The 26,807-nt window shown below is 40.9% G+C and overlaps 1 protein-coding gene across 22 annotated transcripts in view; it reads left to right on the top strand.

Annotated features, from left to right (window-relative positions):
* The window catches only part of SLC8A1 (solute carrier family 8 member A1), a 414,873-nt gene that overhangs the window by 52,819 nt on the left and 335,247 nt on the right, over positions 1–26,807 (top strand). For 8 of the 22 annotated variants that reach the window (XM_054677789.2, XM_054677790.2, XM_063789127.1 and 5 more), the window contains exon 1: positions 7,431–8,025. The exons of 4 other annotated variants lie outside the window; for them this stretch is intronic. In XM_054677789.2, the coding sequence (XP_054533764.2) occupies positions 7,957–8,025 (69 nt within the window). In that variant the 5' untranslated portion in view covers positions 7,431–7,956. Of the gene's footprint in view, positions 1–5,945; positions 6,087–7,352; positions 8,026–13,011; positions 13,033–26,807 lie in introns of those variants that run through there. 10 more of the 22 variants (XM_016948408.4, XM_009442387.5, XM_009442385.5 and 7 more) reach the window with 7 other exon arrangements.

The raw sequence follows: 26,807 nt of genomic DNA on the forward strand, positions 1-26,807 counted from the left end.
ACAAGTCATATGGCCATGCCTCTGCTGCTGACCCTGATAAAGTCCGATGGCTTTGAGGCAGGAATTCCTAAAAACAAAATAAAACTCAGTACAGGGCAGAAACAAATTTTCAAAACAAAAAAAAGATATACTGTCCTATATCATTTTATCTGTTTGGGACTCTCAAAAAAAGGTTTGGTGGTGTCAACAGGAAATCTTAATTCAAGTCTCTGCAGAACTGACCACCTAAACTAGTACTTTCCCTAAACCTTTCTATTCCATTTTTCCCACTTTATGAGCTTCATAGCAGTTTCTCCATATGACACCCTACAATGTGTTAATTTGTTTATTTTGCTTGTTGCCTGTCATTTTTTCACTAGAATGTGAGTCCCAGGAGAGTAGAAACTTCTACTGATGTTTTCACTGCTGTCTCTCCAGTGTCTGAGACAGTGCCTGGTCCGGAGTCCATCCTTATAAATATTTGTTGAAAAAATCCATAAAGAAATGAGTGAACAAATGAATTCATGGCTACTCTCAGCTGTGTTTTATTTTTCTCTGTTCTACCCAGCTTTTTTTCCTTTAATAAGAGTTGCTTGATGGCCAACGTTTGACATAATCAGGAAACTTACATATTCCTTGAATCTTGAAAAATAATAAATAAGAATACAAGAATAATGCTTATAAACCCCATGCCTAGTGAACCCGTCTTGATAGAGGAAATAAGAGATTCTCTGACTTAGTCACAAATTGGTCCAAATAAGAGCTTATAAGTAATTCCTGAGATAACTGACAAAGGGTTAGTTTACAAACTCAAGCCTGAGGCTCAGTCAGATTGTTGTCTCTGTGTGGTTCCTCCTCCTGCAATGTCACAGACAATCTGTCTGTCATCGCAGAGCAGGTGGCCAGGCAGAACACCGGTGTAGATATGGTGACTGTGTCAGCTAACCAGAGCCTGCACTGCAGCTACAAAGAGATGATTGCTATTAAGTTGCAATTTGCACTGGAGAGAGGCCAAAGAGTTTACCCTATCACCGGAATCCTTCTTTCCATCTACACCAGTCTCCTTACAGGGGACGATACATGTTCTACTAATTCATGTCCCATGCACCAAAAACTGCTCTAGATGCTGAGGAATAAATGTTCAAGTAGAAGGGGGCCCCATAGTAATGGACTGGACTTTCTAGATCATATCCTCCAATCTGCTTATGTCAGGTGAATTACATTACCTGCCCCTTAGGGACTCAAAAAGGCCCTTAAACGTTTGTAAGTCCTCTTAAATTTCCCAGAAAAGTCCTCATTTTTATATTCTATTAATAGTGAAATTTGATAGAGCAGCAGAAAAGAAACTGAGTTGTGCCAGACGTAAAAGAGCTTTATCACTTGTCTTTGCCACAAATTAGCTATTTGACCTTAGGTCAGTGGTTTTCAGCCCTGGCTGAATCATAGAACCATCCCAAAAAACTTGAAAACAAAACAAAACAGTGCCCAGACTCGACTTCTGACCAATAGAGACAGAATGTCTAAGGGTAGGACCCAGCTTTCAGTATTTTTTTAAATAACCCAGCTGATACATGCGTACAGCCAGGATTTGGCAAATCCCTTTGTACTTTCTTTCTCAGTCTGTAAAATGAGAGTAACCATAGCAGCCCCAACTAGTTCACAAGGATTTCTTACATAAAAATTAAATTGGAGGTGGCAAAAAATGTTAATGTCTATACAAACAATTTATCCTTTGTTTTGATAAAGACATTCTTAGGAATGCTGAAACAAACCCAAAGGTGACTTTTGTGTGACTGGATAATACTTTTAAAAGAACAGGAAAATAGAATGCAGTTTCTAAGTATTACTTGTTTGTGATTACTAAGGATTCTTTAGGTCACACTGTATGAGTCTACATTTTTAAAGAGACGAGAGCATACAGTTTCATTATTTCCAGACACTTCCAGTAGTAGCAGAATCAGCATCATAAAAATCATGGATTACAACACCCATAAGTTTAGTCTATTTTCCCCTTAGGTTTCATCTTCAAGGGCTACTGTCTGGGCATGGTGGTAAGCACTAAAACAGTGGCAGCTCTCAGAAGAGTCTAATCAGTGACCAGCAATTGAAGATACAGCGAGGGAGATATATATCATAAACGGTGCCTTGGAAAAGAGATTTATGAAAAAGGCTGAAGTGTAATCTCGCAGGGACATTGCTTCTGAACTGGATTGTAGGGAACAACTGCCTGGTACAAAGCACCCCAGGGAGCTTATCTTGAGCCCCTATTTGATGAAGAGTCCTTGAATCAATGTTGAGGAAAGTGTGTTGTGTAAACTTAGTGAAGAAGTTTATGCCCTACAGAAAAAGTTCCCAGTTAATAAAATTAATGTAATGTGACAATCAAAATTTTAGTTGTAGCAGGATTTGCGTAAAATGGCTGTCTTTGAAATTCTACCCTCAGTTTATAATAGAGATAAGATCAAATTGATACCCAGACATAAGGGAACAGAATTATTGTGAAGGAGAGAAGAATTCATTGCCTCTTTTAATCAATCACTAACCACACTATGTACTTACAAAATCAGAAAGTTCACAAGCAGCTTTTTTCATTACAGAGAGGAAAAGTACTCTCTTGATGTAGAAATGTATATTTTTCTGGATTATTCATTGCATAGAACTCTGTATAACAAAAACAACAGCATAATCAATATCAATAATTGGATGACCTGATTATGTAGAATCTAATTATATAGAAATTTTAAAATTTACATTGACATCATGTTTATGAAACTTTACCAGTAATAATAACAGCAATATCATTTGCTGAGCAATTACTATGATCAGGAACTATGCCAAGCATCCTATATACATTTTATCCTTCCCACAGCACCTTGAGGGAGAGTTTATGATCCATGTTTTCCAAACAAAGATATTGAGATTTAAGAGGTTAAGAAGCTTCCCCAAGGTCACACAGCTGGATCTGAGAATCTAACACAGATATTCTGACTCTAAAGCCCTGGCTCTTAACCAATCTGCTATTATTTTCTGACCTCTAATTAATAGCTCTAGATAATGATTCTGCCATTGAGTTACCATTGATAAAGCTGCAGGATAGAGACTACATATTTCCTTAATTTAATAAGGGGCAGAAATGAAAAACAGAAGTCTCAGGATTTTGTACAAACCCAATTCTTTTTTTTTTTTTTTTTTGAGACGGAGTCTTGCTCTGTCACCCAGGCTGGAGTGCAGTGGTGTGATCTCTGCTCACTGCAAGCTCCGCCTCCTGGGTTCACGCCGTTCTCCTGCCTCAGCCTCCCAAGTGGCTGGGACTACAGGGGCCCGCCACCACGCCCGGCTAATTTTTTGTATTTTTAGTAGAGACGGGATTTCACCATGTTAGCCAGGATGGTCTCGATCTCCTGACGTCGTGATCCACCCGCCTCGACCTCCCAAAGTGCTGGGATTACAGGCGTGAGCCACCGCGCCCAGCCCAAACCCAATTCTTTAATATCAGTTGCTCAAATGTAGAATTGCAGGCCCCTGATGTCCAAAGACTGTGACAAATTCATTGGCGACTCAGAGGAAGTGGTTGACCCCACGGTAATGCAGAGAGGAGGAGAGTTGTGACTGTAAGTCTGCCAGGAAGGCTGCCCCAGTCTGTGGACTGTTGTGCAGTAGCAGGGCTTACAATTGGGTGAGGTACAAGAGTGGTGTTCAGTTGGTCAAAACAAAACAGAGAAGTAAAAGTTTAACTGCAGGAACAAGTCTCCAGGGAAGAGGAACAACAGGACTTAGAAGTCAACAAAGAATTCTCAAAGTCATCCCCAAAGCAAAGAACCCTGGATCTACTCATCAGCAAAGAAAACCTAAAGAACAAAACTGGGAACCCAATGGTTCACCTGAGATTCTTAGGTATGGAAAAATGGCTAATTCTAAGCTCCACTCACTGGCCACGCTAGGGGTGCTATTATATAATAACATTTTCTTATGTAGAAATCACTATGAAACTGAGCCTGTGACTGAACAGATAGGTGATTAGTGAAGACTGGCAGAGTAAGAAATGAGGTGAGGGACGACTAAGACTATATTAACATATTTCAGAAGCCCGAAGCAATGGAAGAGACAATAGAGGTACCTCTGATTTATGTAATTCAAAGTAAAAATGAAAGGAATTTAAACAGAGTATTGTGCTTGTTTTCCCTATGATGAAAACATATTGAGTGCTTTAGTAAACTATTAAATATTTTTAAAAATCTTGGTAACCTGATAACATGTCTAAATTTTCTATAGACTAGATAAAAAGTAGGGCCTAATTCACAATATTTACACTTGGTCTGAAAATGAGTTTGCTAACAGATCCCCTGAAGGTTTCCTAGGAAATAGTTTGTGAACATCAGAACATCTTTCGAGTATATCAAATCTTAGTGATATCCCTGTGGAGTCCCCTGAATGGTTGTGTCGTATTGCTTTGGTTAGATAACAGTGGAGACCCGGTGACTCTTAATTCCAAGTCCAGAGGAAAGAATGGCAATCAATATGGAAGACTGCAATTAAGAAACATTACTGCTATTAGAATGTAAATTACCACCTTCCTCCATTCAACATGTCTTCTTTCCAAAGCCACAGACTGCAGCAGCCTCACTTTTTCCTTTCTTAGAGCCATCGTCTTCCTCAGCCTTGTGCCTGTGATGCAGCCTTTGATAATTCTCGCAATAAAAACTCACTCATGTATGACATTTAGGAGGGAGCAAAAGGTTTGATTTGCCTTGGGGCCCTGGAACCATTATAAAAATGCCTTTAAAGAGAAATGAAAGGCAAAGAAAATTAGGGACTCAGAAACTGACTGAACCAAAAAGGATGCCAAATCACTAGGCACTAGGCTGCCTCTCCAATAGTTCTAGATAAACAGAAGACCATTTAATATTGTTTTTTTTCCAAGAATCCAAATCAGTCTAAAAAGCAGTTTCGATTGGAAAAGAGGAAGAATCAAATGGCCAAGATGTAGCCTTTCTATTTCAATGGTCAAAGCAAAAAAAAAAAAAAAAAAAAAAAAAAATCTTAAGACAGACTTTGGGCATCACTGGAATATAAACATTTAAAGAACAGGGTTCTTGTCACTCCGTGTCACAAACATGCCTAAAATTTCAAGAAAATCTCAGCTTTCACTAAGTGGCCCATCATAGCAATAAGAGGCTACACTCTTTCCACAAAATCCATTCCAATGAAATATGGCCCACTCACATTTTCATTTAGCTTTCTCTTGGTTCCTTCATTTGGCTGTGTCCTATTTCCTATTGAGTGGAGTCTTTAGTTATAAGCTTTCCTTAGTGTTATTTAGAAGGCAGCCACTTTTCTCTCCAAGCCCCTTTCATTGAGTGTGAGCCAAATATCTGCTACTCACACTGCCTTAAATTCAGGGACTCTAAGTAATTTTTGGTAGAGGACATATTCTAAAAGAGACAGTGACCTTCTGTCTCCCCACAGGTCATTCTGTTTATATCCACTAGTAAGTGCAGTCTAACCGAGTTTGTGTGGAAAGTAGCTTCCAAGAAAATTTAACTTATAGCAAGGAAAGAAAAATGTTCTTAGGCAAGAACGATTCCTGCAAATTTTATAAGACACGAAGCAGCTTAGAGTGTCCTCTACAAAGCCAGTATCCATGACTGCTGGCAATAGACCCGACTAATTAAAGTGAGGTCCTCATTCAGACGGCCTCAGCATCACTTCAACACTTGCCTACCCCAGGCCTGCTCCAGGTCTATTGAAAAAGAATCTGCAATCCCCATGTGATTCATACTCACATTCATGTTTGAGGAGTATTGGCCTAGAGCAGTGGTTCTCAACCTTCACTGCACATAGGAATCAACCAGGCATCTTAAAAACAAATCAAGGCTGTCTGGGGCCCACCTGCAGAGAGTCAAAGTTAATCAGTTTGGGGGTGTGGCCTAAGCACTGGGATTTTTAAAAACGGCCCAGGAGATTCTGAGGTGCAAGGAGGATTGAGAGCCACTGGCACAGGGGCAGAAGAGGCTATTTCTTCCATTCCGCTCCCTCTTTGTTGCGGAGGCAAACTGAGGTTCCTGGAGTCAGAATCTGTCGGTCGTGGTGACTGCCCTGGTTGCACTGTAAGTACGGGGGGACGTCTCCACGAAAAAAAACTTTAACTTTCTGCCTGGTGCTCTGCAGGTCCCTCCTTCTCCCACCTTCCCCAAGTAGCTGCTCCTGACCCCCCCCCCTCCTCCCACACACACACCTTGGCAAACGACACTAGTGGCCGATAGCAACTGGTGTTTTAAAAATACTAATTTGGAGCCCCATTTGAGACCTACAACGGGAGAGTCTGCATCAGATTCGGCCTCAGATTCTACAGCATCTGACTACATTCCCAGGTGTGTGTGATGCGCAGCCAGGTTTGGAAGCTAGTGAACTCCACAGTAGGTCTAGCCTTTCACCACGTGAAGTCATTAAGGGTTTGTAAGAATGAATGAGCTGTCAAGAGAGGAAAGGCCTGGTGCAGTGCTCCTTTATTAATTATGGGGAAAGTGATTTATTGGCAATGATAATGCTTCTCTTGGAAAGGGCAAAGAATGGTTCGTCGATTGCTGCATTAGGTCTTTCCCCACTCAACATTAATGCTAGGCTTTTACTCCTCACTGTAGTTTAAAACCAGCACGGCTTTTACACGAAACAGACTCTGGGTCTTTACTCCCAGGTGAGCCGCATGTTTGAGGCAAATACCAACACAGAGACTCTGTCCCAGTTCTTGGCCGGGGGACACCCTACCCCCAATATCCCTGTTTGCTTGTGTCAGCATCTAGTAGCCAGCGTATAGTTGTGCATATCTGATACGTACGAAAACACAGGGTGAGGATTAAAAAAAAAAAAATCATTGATATATGCCCAGATCCTTTTGCTAAAAGAAAGCTTCCTTTAGCAGAAGGGCAGGAAGTGGGGGAAGAAAGATAGTTGGATTAACGAAGTCAGAGGTGAGAAACGGGTAGGCGAATTGGGGGTCAGGGTTCTGTCTGCGGAAGAGAAGAAGAGGGTTCAAAAGAAAAGTTGCAGCGCCTGTGTGCGCGTGTCATCGATGGGCTGGGTGCGGGAGACAGCGCTAGCGCGCGGCCACAACGCACTGCGGGGCCGAGAGCCGGCAGGAAATCGAAAAAGCTGCTCGCCGGCAGAGGCTGGGAGGCTGGAAGGTCTCCCCACCCGCTCGGTGCTCCAGAAACGCGCCGGCTCTGCCCCGACGCGATCGCCCGGGGAGCCCAAGGGGCGCGCAGGGGGCCCCGGGGCGCCCGGCGGCCGCGGGGCCGAGCGCGCGTGTGAGCGAGTGCGAGGCTGCGGGCGGCGGGCGGGCGAGTGTGCGCGGGAGGGAGGGGGAGCGCGCGCGCCGCCCGGGCCCCGGCCCTCCCAGCCTCCCGGCCTCCGCGCCTGCCTCCCGCCCGCGCGCACCGCTGCCCGCTGCCGCCGCTCCCGCTCGCGCCGGCGCTGCACGGGAGTCAGCCCGCCGCCGCCGCCTGCTTTGTGCTTCCCACAGAAGATGGGAGCGACCTCTTCCTGATCGGGAGCTGTTTAAAAGGAGGGAGTGCGCCGTATTTCCTACTAGCGTGGAGGAACGGAGGAAGAATCCATTCACACTCCCCAAACCAGGTAGGATCTTATGATGGGCAGGCAGAAGGCATTTGGTCAGAGACCGAGAACTATTTTCCATTTGCTGCCCATAAGGCTACAATTCCCTCTGCTTTGGCAAACGAGCGGCTTCTAAATTTGTGTGTGTGTGTGTGTGATGTGGTGTGTGCGCGCCTGCACATTTTTCTGGGTGTCCGCGCTTCCCAGAGTGAAATTGCTCGGGCTGGTGCGTCTGGGCGTGAGGGTGCCTGCCTGCCTGCCAGTGCAGGCTGCCGGAGGAAGAAAGGGCTGCTAAGGAGAGATGCTGCACCCTGCACCGCGCTGGGCTCTGAGGATTCAGGGCGCGAAGAGCTAAGTCCACCCCGAATGCAGCGCTGCTGGGGATCCAGGCGTCCCCACCCACTGGACTCTTCTCCGCGGACGTCCCTCCTTCCGGTAATCCCTGGGGTCTTTCCCCAAGGCCACATTTCCGAGCCCCCTGTTTTCCAGCGGGCGTTGGGTGCTCATTCACCACGGACTGCGGAGAGGAGGGAGGTGTGGCGGGGCAGAGACAGACGAGGAAGAAATGTAGGGGGTAGCAGGGAGTGGGCTGCGGGGTCCACGTCTCTGGGCACTGTGCCGTGGTGTGCTTTGGGGATTCTGCACACACAGGCATCTTTCCCCAAGAGATTGGAAGGGAACTTTGCAGCTGCATTCTCTGCCTCTGGAGCTTTGCTGGCTCTTGGGGGAAATGGTCTGTGTTCTGAGATGTGAAGATATCCTTTTTGGCTCCTCCTTAATGAAGAAGAGGGCGGTCTTATAGCTGGACAGCCGGCCAAAGAAACCAAATCCGCCCAGGCGATGCTCTTGAAAATACAGTACGTGTGCATCCTTGATTCTTTAAATCCACCCCCTGCATCGCCCCCGCCTCTTCTCTATCCCCCCCACCACCCCGTGGATTCTGTTGCTGTTTGATGAATGGCTTGGGCTGGCAATTTGTATTTCCCTCTCCAAAGTGGTAGTGGTTGAGTTGAGAACAGGGGTGATGAAATTTAACAAAGCATTTTTAGAAGAGAGCAATGTGCATGTTGTATGCAGTCACTGGAAAGTCGTGCTTTGCACTAGGTATCCTTTTGAAGCCCCCGAACCTGGCTCTCCTGAAGCCGCTCTCTCTCTCTCCTGCTAGTCAGCTACTAGTAGTTGTGAATATAACAATACAAACTTTGTCCTGCTGGAGGTGTAAAGACTAAAAAGAGAAAAAAAGGATATCAGTGGGAGGTGTAGTGGAAGAAGCTTTTTAAAAAATGACAGATGTGGTGAAGACAGTACAAGCGTCCTGATCATGGAGGAGCCTCTAGCCGAGTAGGTGGAGATTTCTGATCAGATCTGGTTAAAGGCATTGCTGGAGTATCTCTAGATATGAGCAGTTGAACATGCACAATCTGAGACTTGTGCGAAGATTTCCCAAGGGAAAGAGGGAGCCACCAGGAGAGAATTCTGAAAGTATACCTCTGTTTCCCATGTCCCCACCAGCGCGCGCGCGTGCACACACACACACACTCTGTCTCACACTCACATGCTTTCTCTTTCTCTCTCAAAGCTACTCCTGCAGCGAGTCAGAAAAAAAAAGGGAGGAAAATGAATCTAGATGTTTCATTCATTTCGAATAAGAAGACAAAGCCGGAAGAGGGATGATTGGTTTTAGGTTCCTCTTTCAAATCCTGTGTTACTTGGATTGAGCTCCCTGGGTTTGCTAAACTTGCTTAATTGGGAGATTAGGCGGGTGTGAAAGCAGGAGGAAGGAAGGGAAAACTAGCTCCATCTTTGGGGCCTTGCGAGTGAGAAGGTGGGGGAGGACCAACTTATTTCATCAAGAGGCAAGATGTGTGCTCTTAAATGGTTTTCCTTTTACAAATTCTGCCTGCTTGAAGAACTCCATTTGGATCTCAAAGGCTCTTTAGCTAAGATTTCTCACACCTGCTATAAAAGAAGCCCTGATTTTGTCCCCTTAAAATGGTTGTTGTCTTTTTTTAAAAAAAAAAAAGATTAATTCCTAGAAAAACAACAGCAACAAAAAGGACTGAACAGAGATAAACCATTATTTATTGTTCAGCTGTATAGGGCTACAAAGGATGTAAGAGTGTCATGATGATCAGACTTAATCTACTGTCTTGAAAGCTTAACAGGGCTGAAGGAGGAGAGTAATGAACTAAAATATGAAGGCTTATTTTCTATGTATCTATCTACCTATGTATTTACTTTATTATTATTATATAGTGGTTCCTACTGTAATGTTTCAGATTAAGCACATAGCCCATTTGTTGACCAGGGGAAGAAAAGAGCATGGGAGTAACAGTGCTTTGACTCCCAATAAAATTACAAATGGAAAGTGAGGTATAGTCAGTAACACCTATAGGACTATTTGCAGGAATTATGTTAATTGCTCTGTTAAGCTTACTGTGTTTTGAAAAAATAAAATATATTCCAAGAGAACTTCAGCATCTGTTAAAAAGCTATGTTTAACATGCTTTTGCCAGGCAAATATAGACTTTTATTTACTTGCAAAATAAATGCATGATTCCTCTTAGTATTCAATCTATTTCTTTGACAAAATAAATGATGAGAAAAGCTGTGCAGATCCAAGGAAGTTGCAATTCCCCTTTAAAAAGCAAGCCAAAGCATTCATTTAGCTCATAGATGTGGTTGTCTCAAAGTAAGTGCATTTTGGGACATTAATGTCTGTGTGGTTTTTTTTTTTGTTGTTTGTTTGTTTTTTGTTTTTAATGTTGCAATTCAGTGAGACAAGTTCTTTCTTTGTGATGCCTTTTAGGTACAGGGAGGATAGTATATAGGTAAGAAGGAGACTGCCCTAAAAATTTGGCAATAAACAAAATTCAAACTGAAATATAAATTAAATCTGGAAAAAGAAATGCAGCCTCTAGAAGAGGCTGTTAGAGCACATATGTTGCATGTTTTATATTTTCATAGTATGTGTGTATGTTGCTTTCAAGTAAACATTAAATTGTCACTTTATATTTGCTAAGAATTTAGGAATCAACATGCTATTATCTCTCTACTCTTCCTGGTCCCTTTATCTTTTTGTTTTTGCCTCCAAGGATAAATGTGTTTTGCTAAAATATTATCCAAATATCACCCATACTTGTAGTTAAATCCTTCATCATAACCTCCCATACCTCATAGACCCCTCATCATAACCCCTACCAAATGGTCTCCCATCTGACCAAATTCTATTGCTCCCTCTTGTGGCAAACGTTCTGCCTGACTTTCTCTGGGTTCCAGAATCCTATCTGACATCACTTATGGCTCCCTTAGCTGTCTATCACTTTGGCTCTAATTCTTGGTAGTAACGGTGGCTAACAAAACCAGTGGATTTCTGTACTAGCTATTTCCACTTTTCTTTTTAAACGAAGGTATTTCTGTTCCCTAGAGATATAGCTGAGATTTAGTGGAAATAAATATCAGGTGTTTTCTGACCCATTGGGATGGACTAGATTCTGAGATTGTGAGCTTTCAGCATCTGCCTTTGAGATTCAGATTTGGATTCAGGACTAGTCCAGTGGGGCCTCATTAAGTGCAGCAGGATTACTTTCGGTTTTCTTTCTTCCTCTTCCAAAATCTCTCTTTCTCTCTTTCTCTCCCTGGCCTCCCCACTCTGTCATCTTCCATCCCCAGTCCTCCATGCACACATATACATTACAAAATACGTTTTACACAATACATATTTTGAAGACCTAATCAATGACTAGGTTCTCAGTAGTACTTATTAATCAAACAGTCCATTTTCTGATGTATTTTCCAGTGCATTGACTTATAAGACAATTGCTCGTAGTCCTTGCTGCCTCAAGTGATTTGTGATTGTCCTTTGATCTGCCCAGCCAAGAGTGTAGACAGTAACAAGACAAAAGTTTAAGTGAATCACATTTCCACCTTACCTGAAACTTGCTAGTGAGTTTCAGTAGAAGGAGGGGAACATGTGGAAGAGGAAAAGCTCTGGCAGCTGAAGCAAAGAAAATGCTTTTGTGATCAAGGGCAAGTGCATTGCAGGCAGCAGTCTATACAGTGATTTGAGGGTGGGCAAAGCATTCCCAGGTTCAAAGCATTTATTTCTTGGGCAAAATAGGATCTGAAACTTTCACAATTAGAACCATTCATTTGAATAAAGGAATTCTATCTAATAGACCCTAATAAAATGAAATATCCGAGAAGGAGCTACCATTAATTCTCACAAATCATTAGCATATGTTCTTTTTTTTTTTTTTTTTTTTTTAACTTGGATTGGTTTATCAGGTCAACTGGCAGACAAAGTCCTGGGGGCCTGGAACACAGGAAAATACAGAGAATGTGAAAGAGATTTAAAACTAGGTTGCTGCCCCGTTAGTGCACTCAGGGCCATTTTGGTGGGGAAGTTTGGGGCGATGTGAGTGCCCAGGAATGGGGCTGTTGATGGGGACGGATAGAGAGTAGCCAGACAAAGGCAAAGATAAACTTTCCAAAATTTGGCTTCTAGAGCAGCAAGGGTAATACAAATTTGATACTTTCTTGAAGATTTAGCCATTTAAGTCCTCTGAGGAGTGGGCAAAATATTTTCCCTAGAGTGAAATTATATCCTTAAAATCTTGAATAGATTCTACTCTATCATTTTGCAATATGTATTAATGCCCATAACCTAGAAAATGCTAGTGTGATACCAATTCAGACAAATAGTTTCTAGTACATGTAATAGATCTAGGAAACTAGATGTAAATATTAAAGATCATCTTAATTTTTTAAAAAAGACAGAGTAATTACTTTGTTGATATCATTGCATGGTAAGTGAGAACAATTAATAATTTCCTGGTTGGATCCAATGTGAGAGCAAGTCAAACAAGGTAGTGATTCAGCAATTTACTTCAACCAAATTATGATATTTATGGAGCATTCAGTGTATACAAGGCCCTGTGCTTGGCTTTTCAAAGAATGCAGATGATGAAGAAAAGTTAGTGACATTTGTTGAGCACTTTTTATGTGCCAGGGACTAGTCTGAATGCTTTACACACGTTTTCTCATTGGATGCTTATGAGTATTCTGCAGGATAAGGAAGCATCATTTTTCTGACTTAAGGATGAAGACTATGGTTCAGTGAAATAACTTGGGCCAAGGGCTTACAAGTAACGGTTAATAAGGAAGGCTCTCCAAAAGCCATGCTCTACACTGTTCTCTGTTCTCAGGGATGTCATGGTCTAGAACACCTATACTGAAGTACAAGGCTGAGCAAGAAAGATCACTCCACTGCAACTGAGCAAAGTGCTGAAGGAGTTGAAAGGAAGAAGAGAACATTGGACGTGGTTTCACGGAGGAGGAAACATTTTAATCTATTCAGAAAGAGTGAAAAGGATTTTGAAAGCAAATAAGGCCTAGCCACTTTTGAAACATGTCAAAGAGCCCCAGCTTATTTACGACAAGGTAACCGTGGAGAAATGTTAGGACAGTTTCTAGACCCTTTCATTCCGTTCTGTGTCCCAGTCAGGACCATGCCACAGAAACGGGATCTGAAACAAATAACAACATAAGCCATTGTACAAATGCATTTTATACTTGAAACCAAAATGTAGGATGAACTTCCAGCATGGCCTTGGAGGAGAGAGGCTGTACCAGTCAGAGGTGAGGCAAGAGACAGACCACTTGCTAACTTGTTCCTTTATTAAAGGTGATGATTCTGTTTCCTCTACTAGGGTAGGTGGTTTTTATTTATCTCTTTAGCACCAAATGGTTGTGCTGGTGCTTTTACAGTTGAGCTTCTGGAACTTCTCTAGCTTCCCATTTCTTCAGCTTTCCCTTAAAGCTCAGGACCCAGGGCCACCCTTTGGTTCTCTGCTGTGCTCCATGAATAGCATCCCATCCTGGTAGCAGGTTGAGAGAATCGGACTGCTTACTCTACATCCAAGCTTTAACTTCCTCTGGGGGCTGTGTTAGAGACCCAACTGTGGGTGGCATCAGACAGTTTGGAGAGGTACCCATCAAATGTCTCTCAGAAGTTTCAAGTCACTCTTCCAAAATGATCTTTCAAATGTTGGGGGATATGGACCCTTCAGAGCTGAAATTTGTGAGTCAGTGTTGGGCAGTCAGTGCTTCTTTCCCCCTGACTCCTCCCTGTCTGCCTTTCTTCCCCTGGACATGCAGCTAGCTGTCAGAAGTTCTTTTTAAGAGCTTCTCTTTATCAGTCCTTCTGTTGCTTCATACCATGGCTAGCACTGGAAGAGACATCTGATATCACCTAGTTTTGCTTTGTGTTCATTTTTATATTTTACAAATAAGCAAATGGAGGCCATATAAAATTAAATGATTTTATAAGACTGAAATAGGAGATAGTAGAATCCAGTTCTATGACTCTGAAATCATTTCATCCAAGTTACCTCTTTTTCTTTTTCTTTCCCTGTGTAGAAAGCCTCCAGAAATTTGCCTGTGTTTTCTGGGCCTCAGGAATTCCTGAATGTCTGATAAGGATTCTTCAGGGTGGAAAGGGAACTATGACTCTTCATCTAGTTTGAGAATACTGACTAACAAAATGAACCACCCTAGGGTCCTCAGACTAAAGGTCTCTGAGGTCAGCAGACATATTCATGATAGTTACAACATTCGTTTGAATTCAAAAGATGGCATATTTGACATTGTGCTAATTACTTAGCCTTTTCCGTGTTTACTTTCTTCATCTATTAAATGGGAATAAATATATTAAAAAGGCTTGTGGTTTTTTGTGAGGAGTAATAAATTAATATTAGTAAAATATTTGGAACAGTTTCTGACACATGGGTGCTCAGCAACTGTTAGCTCATTACTGAAGATATAAATGGTGAGAGAGAGCCTTGTTCCTGCCTGTGTGCCCCCAGGTGAATACACTGATTGGTGTGGTGAAGGGGTTGCCACAGGAAGGTAAAGGAAGATAAGTACACACAAAATGGCATATACCAAAGATCAGAGAGCTGATTTTTTAAATGACCAGATAGTCAGTATTTCTGGCTTTGTGAACTATAGGATCTGTCATAATTTATCAACTCTGCTGTTATAGCAAGAAAGCAATCATAGATTATATATAAATGAATGGGTACGGCTGTGTTCCATAAAATGTTATTTGTGGACACTGAAATTTGAATATCACATAATTTGCACATCATGAAATATTCTTTTTTTTCCAGTAATTTTAAAAGGTAAGAAACATTTTAATTTTGTGGGCCTTAGGAGAACAGGTAGGAGGTTGAATATGTCCCATTAACCATAGTTTGCCAACTCTTGACACACACAGTATAGATTATGAGAGACACAAATGAAACATTGATGGGCTTGGGGAATCCTAGCAATTGGTGTTGGCGTAGTGTGAAGAGAAATGGCCTAGAAATTCACAGAATTTGTTTTAGAGCCCAGCTCCATCACTTCTGAGATATGTGGCTTTGAAATGTCTCTTTCAGTTATCAGGCCCCAAGTTTTCTTACTGGGAAAGGTGGGGGCTAGGGAGACAGATGACTTTTTAATTTTACTTTTCTTTAAACAGGGTCTCACTCTGTCACCCAGGCTGGGGTGCAGTGGCATGATCATGGCTCACTGCTGTCTCTACCTCCTAGGCCCAAGTAATCCTCCTGGCTCAGCCTCCTGAGTAGCTGGGACCACAGACATATGTCACTGTGCCTGGCTAATTTTTTAATTTTATTTTTGTAGAGACAGGGGTCTTGCTATGTTGCCCAGACTGGTCTTGAACTCCTGGGCTCAAGCAGTTCTTCCTCAGCCTCCCAAAGTGCTGGGATTATAGTCATGAGCTACTGCACCTGGCCTAGATGACGTTTAAGGGCCTTCCTAGCAATCAAAGTAGTTTTATAAGGGAAATTTGACATTTGAGATGGGTCATGGAAGATAACCATCAAAGCATTAGAAAAGATGATGTGGTACATATTTGGGTAATTTTCATTTAGTAGCTCAGCTGACTACTAGCTGATATATTGACTAACAGTAAACCTGCACAGATGGACAGGTGTTATATTATAGATGGCATTGAATGCCAAAGTGTAGGATTCAAATATCATAGCTGCAGATTGTTAGCAGAATTTCCCAGTTTTACAGATGATACTAAGGGAAAATGACTTCTCCAAGGACATACGACTGGTCAGTAGAGCTGAGACCAGCACTCATTTCTTTTAGTCCCTAGACCAGTCAACCTTCCATCTACCACATTGACCCTATAAGTGTGGCAGAATGCAATTAAATGCAGTTGCATGGCTCTGACCTCAGAGAGAAAAAGTCTTGTATAAATTATAGAAGCTACTTTTTGTCCCTTCCAAACATGATCTCATACCCCAGCATATCTAAGAAGGTAGGTCTGTGAATAATCCTGTTACAGAAAAGGGTAATTACAAAAGTGTCCACCTAAGACCTTACAATTTAACAACCTTTTGGCTGGTTTCCTGCAGAACGTCTTTTAAATCTCAGCTTAGATGTTATTTTTCAGCTGAACTTTTTCTAATACTCTGGTAGGTGAAGTCCTCTGTTACTTAGTTTTATAGTCACATTTTTACTTCCATAGCCATTTATTCGAGTTAATAATTATGGATTTCTTTTTTTACTTTAAGTTCTGGGATATATGTGCAGAGTGTTCAGGTTTGTTACATAGGTATAGATGTGCCATGGTGGTATGCTGCACCTATCAACCTGTCATCTAGGTTTTAAGCTCTGCATGTGTTAGGTATTTGTCCTAATGTTCTCCCTCCCCTTGCCCCCAACCCCTCAAAAAGCCCCAGTGTGTGTTGTTCCCCTCCCTGTGTCCATGTGTTCTCATTGTTCAACTCCTACTTATGAGTGAGAACGTGTGATGTTTGGTTTTCTGTTCCTATGTTAGTTTGCTGAGGATGATGGCTTCCTGCTTCGTCCATGTCCCTGCAAAGGACATGATCTCACTCCTTGTTATGGCTGCATAGTATTCCATGGTGTCTATGTACCAAATTTTCTTTATCCAGTCTCTCATTGATGGGCATTTGGGTTGGTTCAAAGTCTTTGCTATTGTAAATATTGCTGCAATACACATATGTGTACATGTGTCTTTATAGTAGAATGATTTCTGTTCCTTTGGGTATTTACTCAGTAATGGGATCGCTAGGTCAAATGGTATTTGTGGTTCTGGATCCTTGAGGAATTGCCACGCTGTATTCCCCAATGGTTGAACTAATTTATAATCCCATCAACAATATAAAAGCATTTCTGTTTGTCCACAGCCTCACCAGCATCTATTGTTTCCTGACTTTTTAATAATTGCCATTTTGACTGGTGTGAGATGGTATCTCATTGTGGTTTTGATTTGCATTTCTCTAATGATCAGTGATGATGAGTTTTTTTTCATATGTTTGTTGGCTGCATAAATGACTTCTTTTGATAAGTGTCTGTTCATATCATATCCTTTGTCCACTTTTTCATGTTTTTTTCTTTTTTCTTTTTTTTTTTTTTTTTTGTAAATTTAAGTTCCTTGTAGATTCCAGATATTAGACCTTTGTCAGATTGGGTAGATTGCAAAGTTTTTCTCCCATTCTGTAGGTTGCCTGTTCACTCTGATGCTAGTTTCTTTTTCTTTTTTCTTTTTTTTTTTTTGAATTACCACTTTTAGTAAAAAGATTTATACATTTGTTTGTTTTTTTTAATTTTATTTTATTATTATTATACTTTAAGTTTTAGGGTACATGTGCACAATGTGCAGGTTAGTTACATATGTATACATGTGCCATGCTGGTGTGCTGCACCCATTAACTAGTCATTTAGCATTAGGTATATCTCCTAATGCTATCCCTCCCCCCTCCTCCCACCCCACCACTATTGCGGCACTATTCACAATAGCAAAGACTTGGAACCAACCCAAATGTCCAACAATGATAGACTGGATTAAGAAAATGATGCTAGTTTCTTTTGCTATGCAGAAGCTCTTTGGTTTAATTACATCCCATTTGTCAATTTTGGCTTTTGTTGCAATTGCTTTTGGTGATGTAGTCATGAAGTCTTTGCCCATACCCATGCCCTGCATGGTATTGCCTAGGTTTTCTTCTAGGGTTTTTATGGTTTTTAGTTTTACATTTAAGTCTTCAGTCCATCTTGAGTTAATTTTTGTATAAGGTGTGGGGAAGGGGTCCAGTTTCAGTTTTCTGCATATGGCTAGCTTGCTTTCCCAGCACCATTTATTAAGTAGGGAATCCTTTCCCCATTGCTGGTTTTTGTCAGGTTTGTAGCAGATCAGATGGTTGTAGATGTGTAGTGTTATTTGTGAGGTCTCTGTTCTGTTCTATTGGTCTATATGTCTGTTTTGGTACCTGTACCATACTGTTTTGATTACTGTAGTCTTGTAGTAGTATAGTTTGAAGTCAGATAGTGTGATGCCCCCAGCTTTGTTCTTTTTGCTTAGGATTGTCTTGGCTGTACAGGCTCTTTTTTTGTTCGATATGAAACTTAAAGTAGTTTTTTTTTTTCTAATTCTGTGAAGAAAGTCAATGGTAGTTTGATGGGAATAGCATTGTATCTATAAATTGCTTTCACAATATTGATTCTTCCTATCCATGAACATGGAATATTTTTCCATTTCTGTCCTCCCTTATTTCCTTGAGCAGTGGTTTGTAGTTCTCCTTGAAGAGGTCCCTCACGTCCCTTGTAAGCTATGTTCCCAAATATTTTATTCTTTTTGTAGCAATTGTGAATGGAAATTCATTCATGATTTGGCTTTCTGCTTTTCTATTTTTGGTGTATAGGAATGCTTGGGATATTTGCACATCCATTTTGTTTCCTGAGACTGCTGAAGTTGCTTGTCAGCTTAAGGAGTTTTTGGGCTGAGACACTGGGGTTTTCTAAATATAGAATTATGTCATCTGCAAACAGAGACAATCTGACTTCCTCTTTTCCTATTTGAACACCCTTTTTTTCTTTCTCTTGCCTGATTGCCCTGGCCAGAACATCCAATACAATGTTGAACAGCAGTGGTGAGAGAGGGCATCCTTGTCTTGTGCCAGTTTTCAAAGGGAATGCTTCCAGCTTTTGCCCATTCAGTATGATATTGGCTATTGGCTTGCCATAAATAGCTCTTATTATTTTGAGATGTCCCATCAATACCTAGTTTATTGAGAGTTTTTAACATGAAGCGATGTTGAATTTTATCAAATGCCTTTTCTGCGTCTATTGAGATAATCCTGTGGTTTTTGTCATTGGTTCTGTTTATGTGATGGACATAATTATGGATTTTGGGTAGTAATTTAAATGAACATCTGTCATCTGTCTTCCCAGCTAGATAATAAGTTCCTTAAGGAGAGAGATTACGTCTGTCTATCTCATGGTTCTAGCCCCAATGCCTCGCACTTTGCTATATACATAAAAGACGTTTGATTTTTTTTTAATGAATGAATGTTCTCTTATTAATAATTGATATTGATGAAAATAATTGTTGCATTAGCAAAGGCTTCATAGATAGAAATTATCTTCAATTGCTAAAGAAATTATTAAATAGCACTTCTTCCTCCAGTGACTTTTTTCTCTACCTTTTTCAATGGCTCCTTTTAGGACCACCTTTGTGATAGATAAATTCACATCTATTATAATCCTCATCTATCACCAAAAGACAATAATCTAGCAGTGTCAGCATAGTTACTGACGTTAAAACCATACCACTTAAGCCAATTTTAATAATTTTTCAAACACAGGTATATAAGATTGGTTTAAAGAACATATTCACTAGATGCCCTAGCTAGTAGAGAAAAACCATGTATTTCTCTACTAGATTTCTGTAAGAATGTTGTGTTTTCCCATGTCACCAACACTCCCTTTGGTCCTCTAAATAATAAGATTTGACTAGTTTCTTTCTAAGGTGAGTTTTATTTTTAAAGTGTATTGTAATAGGTAATATATAATATACAATATTGTAATATGTAAATAGACACTTGGTGTTAGAACCTTGTCACTGAGTATATTGTCAGGAACTTTAGAAAATTGTAGCATACAACACTGATGGAGAGTCACCCTTATGTGAGCACCCATCACCTTGACTTTTTAAAATATGTTTCTTTTTACTTCCTACTTCCACTCTTTTCAAGAACAGCTTATTCTTTCAAGGACTGTAATTTGAAACTATGCAGGAAAATGTAAGACTTACAAACCTCAAGTTGATAGGATTCTGTCTTCTGAAATGCTATCTACTTGAAGATGAATCTTAATGACTCACGGAAAAAGCCGATGAAATTCACCAGCCTCTGCTCACACAACCAGCATTTACCTTGTTAAAAAAGATTAAAAAAGAAAAAAGAAAAAAATCTTGCTGGATTGACTGTCATTCAACTTGAGATTGGATTCTATATTAAACATCCCAAGTTACAAGAGGCAGACTAGAAAGTAGAAAGAGTGACCACAGGGATTCGTTCTTGAGTTGAAATGAAGAAAAAGAGTAGGGGCTGCCCCCTAAAGAACTTGTCATTTGAAGAGCACAGCTTTCCTTACTACTCAGTACTTCATTTTGGGGTTCATGTTTCTGCATGTTTTCTACCTCTACTTAGGGTTTGGGTATAGAAACTGAATAGGTCTCTGAAGATGTCCCTTTATCCTAAGTCTTTGTCACCTGCCAATGTAGTGACCTAGCAATCCTTGCTTGTTTCTTCTTAGAGAAGACAAAACACCTGCAGCAACATCATGAAGTAGGAACTTTATATTACCTCCAGTGCTTTAATCTCCCTTTTGGGGCCCCTCTTTTCTCCTATTAAGATCTGTCCTCCTCTGCCCTCTAGTCCCCCACCTCCTGGACACATATTCACTAAGGGGCTTCATATTTTGATCCTGCCTGGAGACCCAGTCTGTGAGAGGGAAAGCACAGCTGGCATATTACTTAACATCAACATCTTACTGATATTAGAACAAACACTGTTTTCTGATTTTCAGACACGCACTTCCAGTCTGTTTGCTAAACAAGCCCCATGCCCTGTATGCTGTTCCTGTGCTTCTACTCAGTTCTGCTCTTTCTGCCTTACACTTCACAAAGGGTGGTCCAAGACCACCTACATCACAATCACCTGGGATTGTTGTTAAAATTCAAATTTGGAGATTCCTCAACTGTATCTGATTATAGGGCCCAGTTAACTGCATTTTAATTACTTTCCCAGGTGATTCTTAGGTGAACTGAAGTTGGAGAATCATTGCTCTATGCCTTTGTCCATATCATTTCTTCCTTTTAGAATGTCCTGTCACATTCTCTAGCCGTTGTCATCCTTCCCATCCCTTCCTTTTATGAAATTTTGTCAATTCTTCCTAGTATTAATGGTCATTGGAGTAACTGTCGCGTGCAGACTGTAAGTTTAGTAAGTACAGGGACCATGTGTCAATCATATTTGCAATCCCTGTAGTGTCTGTTATGGTGCTTTGCTCATAGAAGCTACTCCATAGAGGCTTGATGAATAAATGAAGGGTTCATTCCCTCTAGAACTAGAAACATAGGAAGGGCTCACTATATATACAGATTTTTAAGATTAAATGTCAACCAGCTATTGGGGAAATAGTTTTAGGTAGAAAATCCTTTTTGGTGACCTAGATATAAAAGCATGTATATGACCTCATTCTTTTTCAGTGTTTAAGGTCAAACTTCAAAGAAAGGCTGCTGTTTCTCTTCAGGGTTAGTGGTGAACAATTATTATGTGAAAGAATTACCGTTGTCTATCAGGAGACTTTTGAAAGATTTACAGAGTCCAAGGCTCTGCCTCTGGGAGCTCATTATAATTGAAATCTCTAGCTTGCAGGACCACAGTCTGAGCAGTCCGAGATTTCTAGGATGCTGGGTTTATTAACTCAAGACTCAAGGTACATTAACCTGGGGACTAGGTAGTCCACTTCAGTGCTCAGTGTCACTGTTCAAATGCCAGGAAAGTCTCTTGTCTTCAGTGAATCTCTAGTAATGGAAGGGTCCTGGTTTCCACAGAAGGGACTCACTCCTTGATTCTGCCAGTGCCCCACTAGAATACAAGCTCCTTTGGAGATATGTTTTATTTATCTTTGAAACACAGTGTCTGGCATATATGAGTGGCTAAGAAAAGCTTGGCAGATAAAACCATAAACGAATGTGTTGTTTTTGCATTTCTTTGGATTACTTTTTGGCTTAAATTTAAGATGTTAAAAAAAATGACCCCCAAGACAGTAAATTTTTGAGCTGCAATGAAATTCTTTTTTAAAAAATACTGAATTATTGTTATTAGAGCAAAGTGTTAACCTGCTTGTTATAGCAACATTCTGTATCATTCTCCCTGGCTCCCATTCATTATCCATTCCCCTCTTTTATTTTAGTTTTGCTTGCTTACTGCTAGGGATTCTTTCTTCATTTGCTTTTCTCCTGACCAAATGGAAAAACCTTGAGTTTACTACATGAGTTTGGAGTGATTTCAGACCTCTGTCTTCGGCTGATGATCCTCCACATGGATCATCTTTCCCTTGCTATGTGATGAATAGAAGTGCTTACAATACTTACTTGGGGAGTGGGAAGGCATCAGGCAGGAGTGGAAACATGTGAGGATCCTTGATGAGCTAATGCAACCTACACTCATTTATTCAGGTGGGAAGAAGGGGCAGCATGGCAGGTTAAGTACCTAAATCTTGAGCTCTTTGTCCCCAGAAAACATTGTTAACTTATTGTCGTGAAAATAAAAAGTGTCTGCCATTTTGGAAATCGTTATAGTTTAATGCAAAATGCCTGAATTAAAATTCTAGTTCTGTCACTCTAGCCAGCTTACTTTCATGAACAATTTATTTTTCTCATTTGTAAAATGCGAATGATAATATCTCCTTGTAGTATCATCAGAAAAGTCAGGGACAGTGAATACAGAATAATTAGCACAGTACCTGGGACAAGTAGATGCTCAGTCAATGATTTCAGTCATTATTGCCATCAGTGCCCTGAGTAGGGCCCTTAAACCCTGCTCTGTGGTTCTGGCATAATGAATTAGAGGACAAACCTGGCTAACTTCACATGGAGCCGAAGATTATCAGAGCATCTTCCTTCTACATTCTTTTTTATTTATTTTCTATTGAAAGACTCTCTCTTCTCCAGCTTTCTTTTTTCTACCCATATTTCCGTGTTAGCATGCAGATTAATATTTAAATTTAAATGCTTGGTGTTCTTTCCCTTGTGTAGGGCCTCTACAATGAAGGCGATTTTTGTTGTGCTTGAATATGTGTCTTTTAATTGTATTGGAAGGATGGGAAGATGTACTTCCTTGAGTATGTCCAAAGTGTTAGGGCCCTCTTAACAGAGCATATAAAATAAGCAAGCCAGGGCTGATGCTGGAAGACACACACCCAGGTTGTGGGGAAAATGTCAGGGCCCAGGTGTTCTCGTTATGCTGGAGATCAGTCTTTCCAGCCCAAGAGTCTTTGCTCATGAGTCTGAATCATGTGTTTCCTCTCTTCCTAACACTGACATTGACTTTACAATCTGATTTTGAACTCTGCTCGTGTTAGGGTGCAACCATTTCACACAGACAACATTTTTTAACTGCAAATGCTTAGGCCCATTTCCCAGATTCTGGTTTACCACTGGAGATCTGGTGAATCAGCACATGACCCTGTGAGCATTACTTTACTCATTCAATAAGCAGATGTTGTGCATCTTCTATGTGCCAGGCTGTGCTCTGGGAACTGGGAATACCTCAATGAAAAAAAGAAACGAAAATCCCTGCCCTTAGAGAGTTGCATCTTTTGAAGAGAGAAAGACAATAAATAGAACCATTGAATAAAATAGATAGCATGTAAAAAGTAATAAGAGCTGGCCAGACGTGGTGGTTCATGCCTGTAATCCCAGCACTTAGGGAGGCTGAGGCAGGCGGATTACCTAAGGTCAGGAGTTCAACATGGTGAAACCCTGTCTCTACTAAAAATACAAAAAAAAAAAAAAAAAAAAAAAATAGCCGAGCATGGTTGGCAGGCACCTATAATCCCAGCTACTTGGGAGGCTGAGGCAGAAGAATTGCTTGAATCTGGAAGGCACAGGCTGCAGTGAGCCGAATTCATACCACTGCACTCCAGCCTGGGGGACAGGAGAAAGACTATGTCTCAAAAACAAAAACAAAAAAGTAATAAGTGCTATCTCGAAAAATAAAGTAGGGGAAAGGGCCAACGGTGCATCTCATGAGTTTTCAACAACTTCATTATTTTATATCCTAAGTCTATCTTTCCTTTTGTGACCACATTGCCTACCTTCACCCTAGTTTCTTCATTTCCTGGACAATTTCAGCGGGTATTTTTGGTCATAAGGCAGGGGCCTGACTTCTGTTTTGTGAGTTTAAGAGAAAGGCTTGAGCCTATGATGTGACCGCTCATAGCCCATCCCCTTCAGCACCTGTCCCATAGTATTAAACAGCAGAGAGGAAACTTTCTTTGGAGGGGAAAATTAGGTATTAGTAGAGGGTCTCTGTATAAATGAGGTTTTTTTTTTTTTCCTGAAGTCTGGCCATGGTCTGATAGCCTGAGGCTGGAGCCAGGGCAGTAATTTTCACTTTAGGTGAGATGGTCAGATGAGAAAAGCCTTCATCCTCTGGCATCATCTCTTTGTCTAGAAACATTTGGAAGTGCTTGCCTTGGTAGTGGATAAGGATTTATAGTTGCTTTAATGTTGCCTTAGAAACAGATTAATTGCTTAGCTTTGAGTCTTTCAGTCAGCAAGAATTACATAGAAGGGAATTCCAAGTACTGATGAAGGCCATCAAGGAGTTCCTTGGAATAACCCCAGCTGCCAATCAAGAGGATGCCATTAGGATGACTGTCCAATATATTGGGCTGTTAGGAATGCCAGCATATGCCTTTGCTCTGAGTCATGTCCTCCTTGGTAGTCCAAACTGGCTATAGCTTCCAGCAGGGAATGGTCAGTATGCTGCCAACCACTCTTCAGGCCTCTGCTCCAAAAGCTCTCCCTCTTCCTTTACAAAGCAGTTTGATCTATCTCTTGTAGATGTGGGTTTCTATTCCTTGTAGCTGTGACCTCTTCCTCCAACACAACTGGCTGGACTACTCACAGCTGGATATCTTTTTACCATCCTTTGTCAGTGTCATTTGGGTCTGTAATCTGTGGGTGATGGGTTGTGTGTTGTTTTAAAATAAATAGTGATCAGAAGATAATTTGGGTATTCTTGATACTGTGCTAAAGTCTCATTTCATGATGTAATGGATATTTTAAGTTAGTACTGCTCATAGTTGTACGAGTTGATCTGAATCCACCATAAAAATCAGCCTATACTTTGTATTGGTAAATTAAGGCAGAATATAAGTAAGCCAGGCAGCAAATCAACATATCCACAGTCTCTATTCTTATCTTTCTGCTTAATTTGTGTGGAAATGTATATTTGAGGGAAAATGGGGAGAGTTAAGTAGAACTACTTTGAATCTGATGATAGAGGAAAGACCCTGAAAGAAAGAAGACAAAAGGACGAAGAAGGAACTCACATTTAGATAACATCTATTCCACATCTTCGTGGGCATTTGGATTTGGTATTAATTTAATAAGAAAAAGAAATTTAAGTCCAGAGAGTTCTTTCCAGTTGCTTCATTGCCAAAAAGCTACATCAGTGTGCTGTGTCCACTGTTCACAAATTATAATACTGCCCTCTTTTGAATATAATTGTAATGTTTTTAGTTAACACCGGAAGCCCCCTTCCTTTTTCTCTGATAATGATGATGGATTTTTACTGATCTGTCTACCTTTAGACATCTGGTGACCTTTTGGCTAAGAACATATTGTGAGATGTGGGCTAGGGAAGGGATAAAGGGCAGGGCTTTTTCTTGGCTGGCCTAGGAGATTGTCCTGACAGTGCATGCAGGAAGAGGTTGCCAGGCAATTGCTAAAAGACCAGATTGAAGGGCAGCTGTCTCTAGGAACATGCTAGCCCTCATGTTACATCACAGTTATTGATGCTTGTCTATTTGAGTCTAATCCATAAGATAAAAGCCAGGCTATTGGAAACCTTCCACAAGACTTTTGCTAACTAGGCCCTCCTGACCCTGCATGGAAGCCAAGAGGCTTTCCAACGGGCTAGTCCAAGCCAACCCCAATAGTTCTCAAAGATTACTTCACACACTATGAGGGATGATATAATGGAGCAGTTAGTTATATCAGTCTTGGAAAAAGACCAGGGGTCAGGTCTTAGTTGAGGAGTTTACTGTCTGTATGACTTTCAGCAAGTACTTAACCTATCTAAGCCTCAGTTATCCAACCTCCAAATGGGCTAATAATACCTACTATTTAGGATTATTGTTAGGGTACTGTGCATTGCCCATCTCCAGGGGTGCTGTTCTCATGGACTATAATGGAAATAGCAACACTAGGCATTTTATAACATAGCAATGCTGGCTAATGGAAATATTAAATATAATTCATATGTATAGAGACAATTTAGCATGGTATCTGTGACTGTTTAAGAATGGAATCTAGTATTCTCTCAGGAAATTGGTTATAATTTGGTGTTCAGCTCTTTTGAAACTTGCTTCTAAGAAGGAAAAAGCAAAATAGTTTTGGACACAGAATAATCTGCAAAGGCTTGGATGTAAGAAATTGTTACCTTGTTCAGGGAATGGGAATAATTTCCATATTCTGGAGCTCAGATGCCAGATCATAAAAGGTCTTAGAAAGCCTGTTGAGGGGTTTGAGCTTTGTCCTCAGGGAAGTGGGAAACCAATGAAGAGTTTTAAGGGACGTGAAGAGTGTCAGATCTGCACTTTAGGAATTTCATTTTGGCTGAAACGTGAAGAATGGAATGATGCGATTTGGCAGTAATTTGAAGGGAGTGGTTAATTATATCAGTCTTGGAGACAGACACAGGTTTGAATCTCCCTTCAGTGTTTATGTTCAGTACTACTATTTATCACAAATATTTCACCTTTCTGATTCTTTCAGGTCCCCAAGACATTTCTTTCACCATTTTAAATGTTAAATATCTTCTGTATCATTTTGTATACCTGCCAAGTATTGGGATCACTTATAAATTAGATTTTATATAGTAGGCAAAAGCTGGTCTCCTTGTTTCCACCCTTGCCCCTTCAGTCTTTTCTGCACTGAAGCAGCAGAGAGATCCTTCTAAAAGAAAAATCAGATCATATCACCCTCTGATTAGAACCTCCCAGTGATTCTCATCTTCTACCCCATCAAAGCCCATGCCTTATGGCAATTCAGTGTTCTCTGATCTATTCCCACTCCTGAGCCCTGCCCCCTTGGT

This window comes from Pan troglodytes, chromosome 12 (genome assembly GCF_028858775.2).
Source record: "Pan troglodytes isolate AG18354 chromosome 12, NHGRI_mPanTro3-v2.0_pri, whole genome shotgun sequence".
Classification (NCBI taxonomy): Eukaryota; Metazoa; Chordata; class Mammalia; order Primates; family Hominidae; genus Pan; species Pan troglodytes.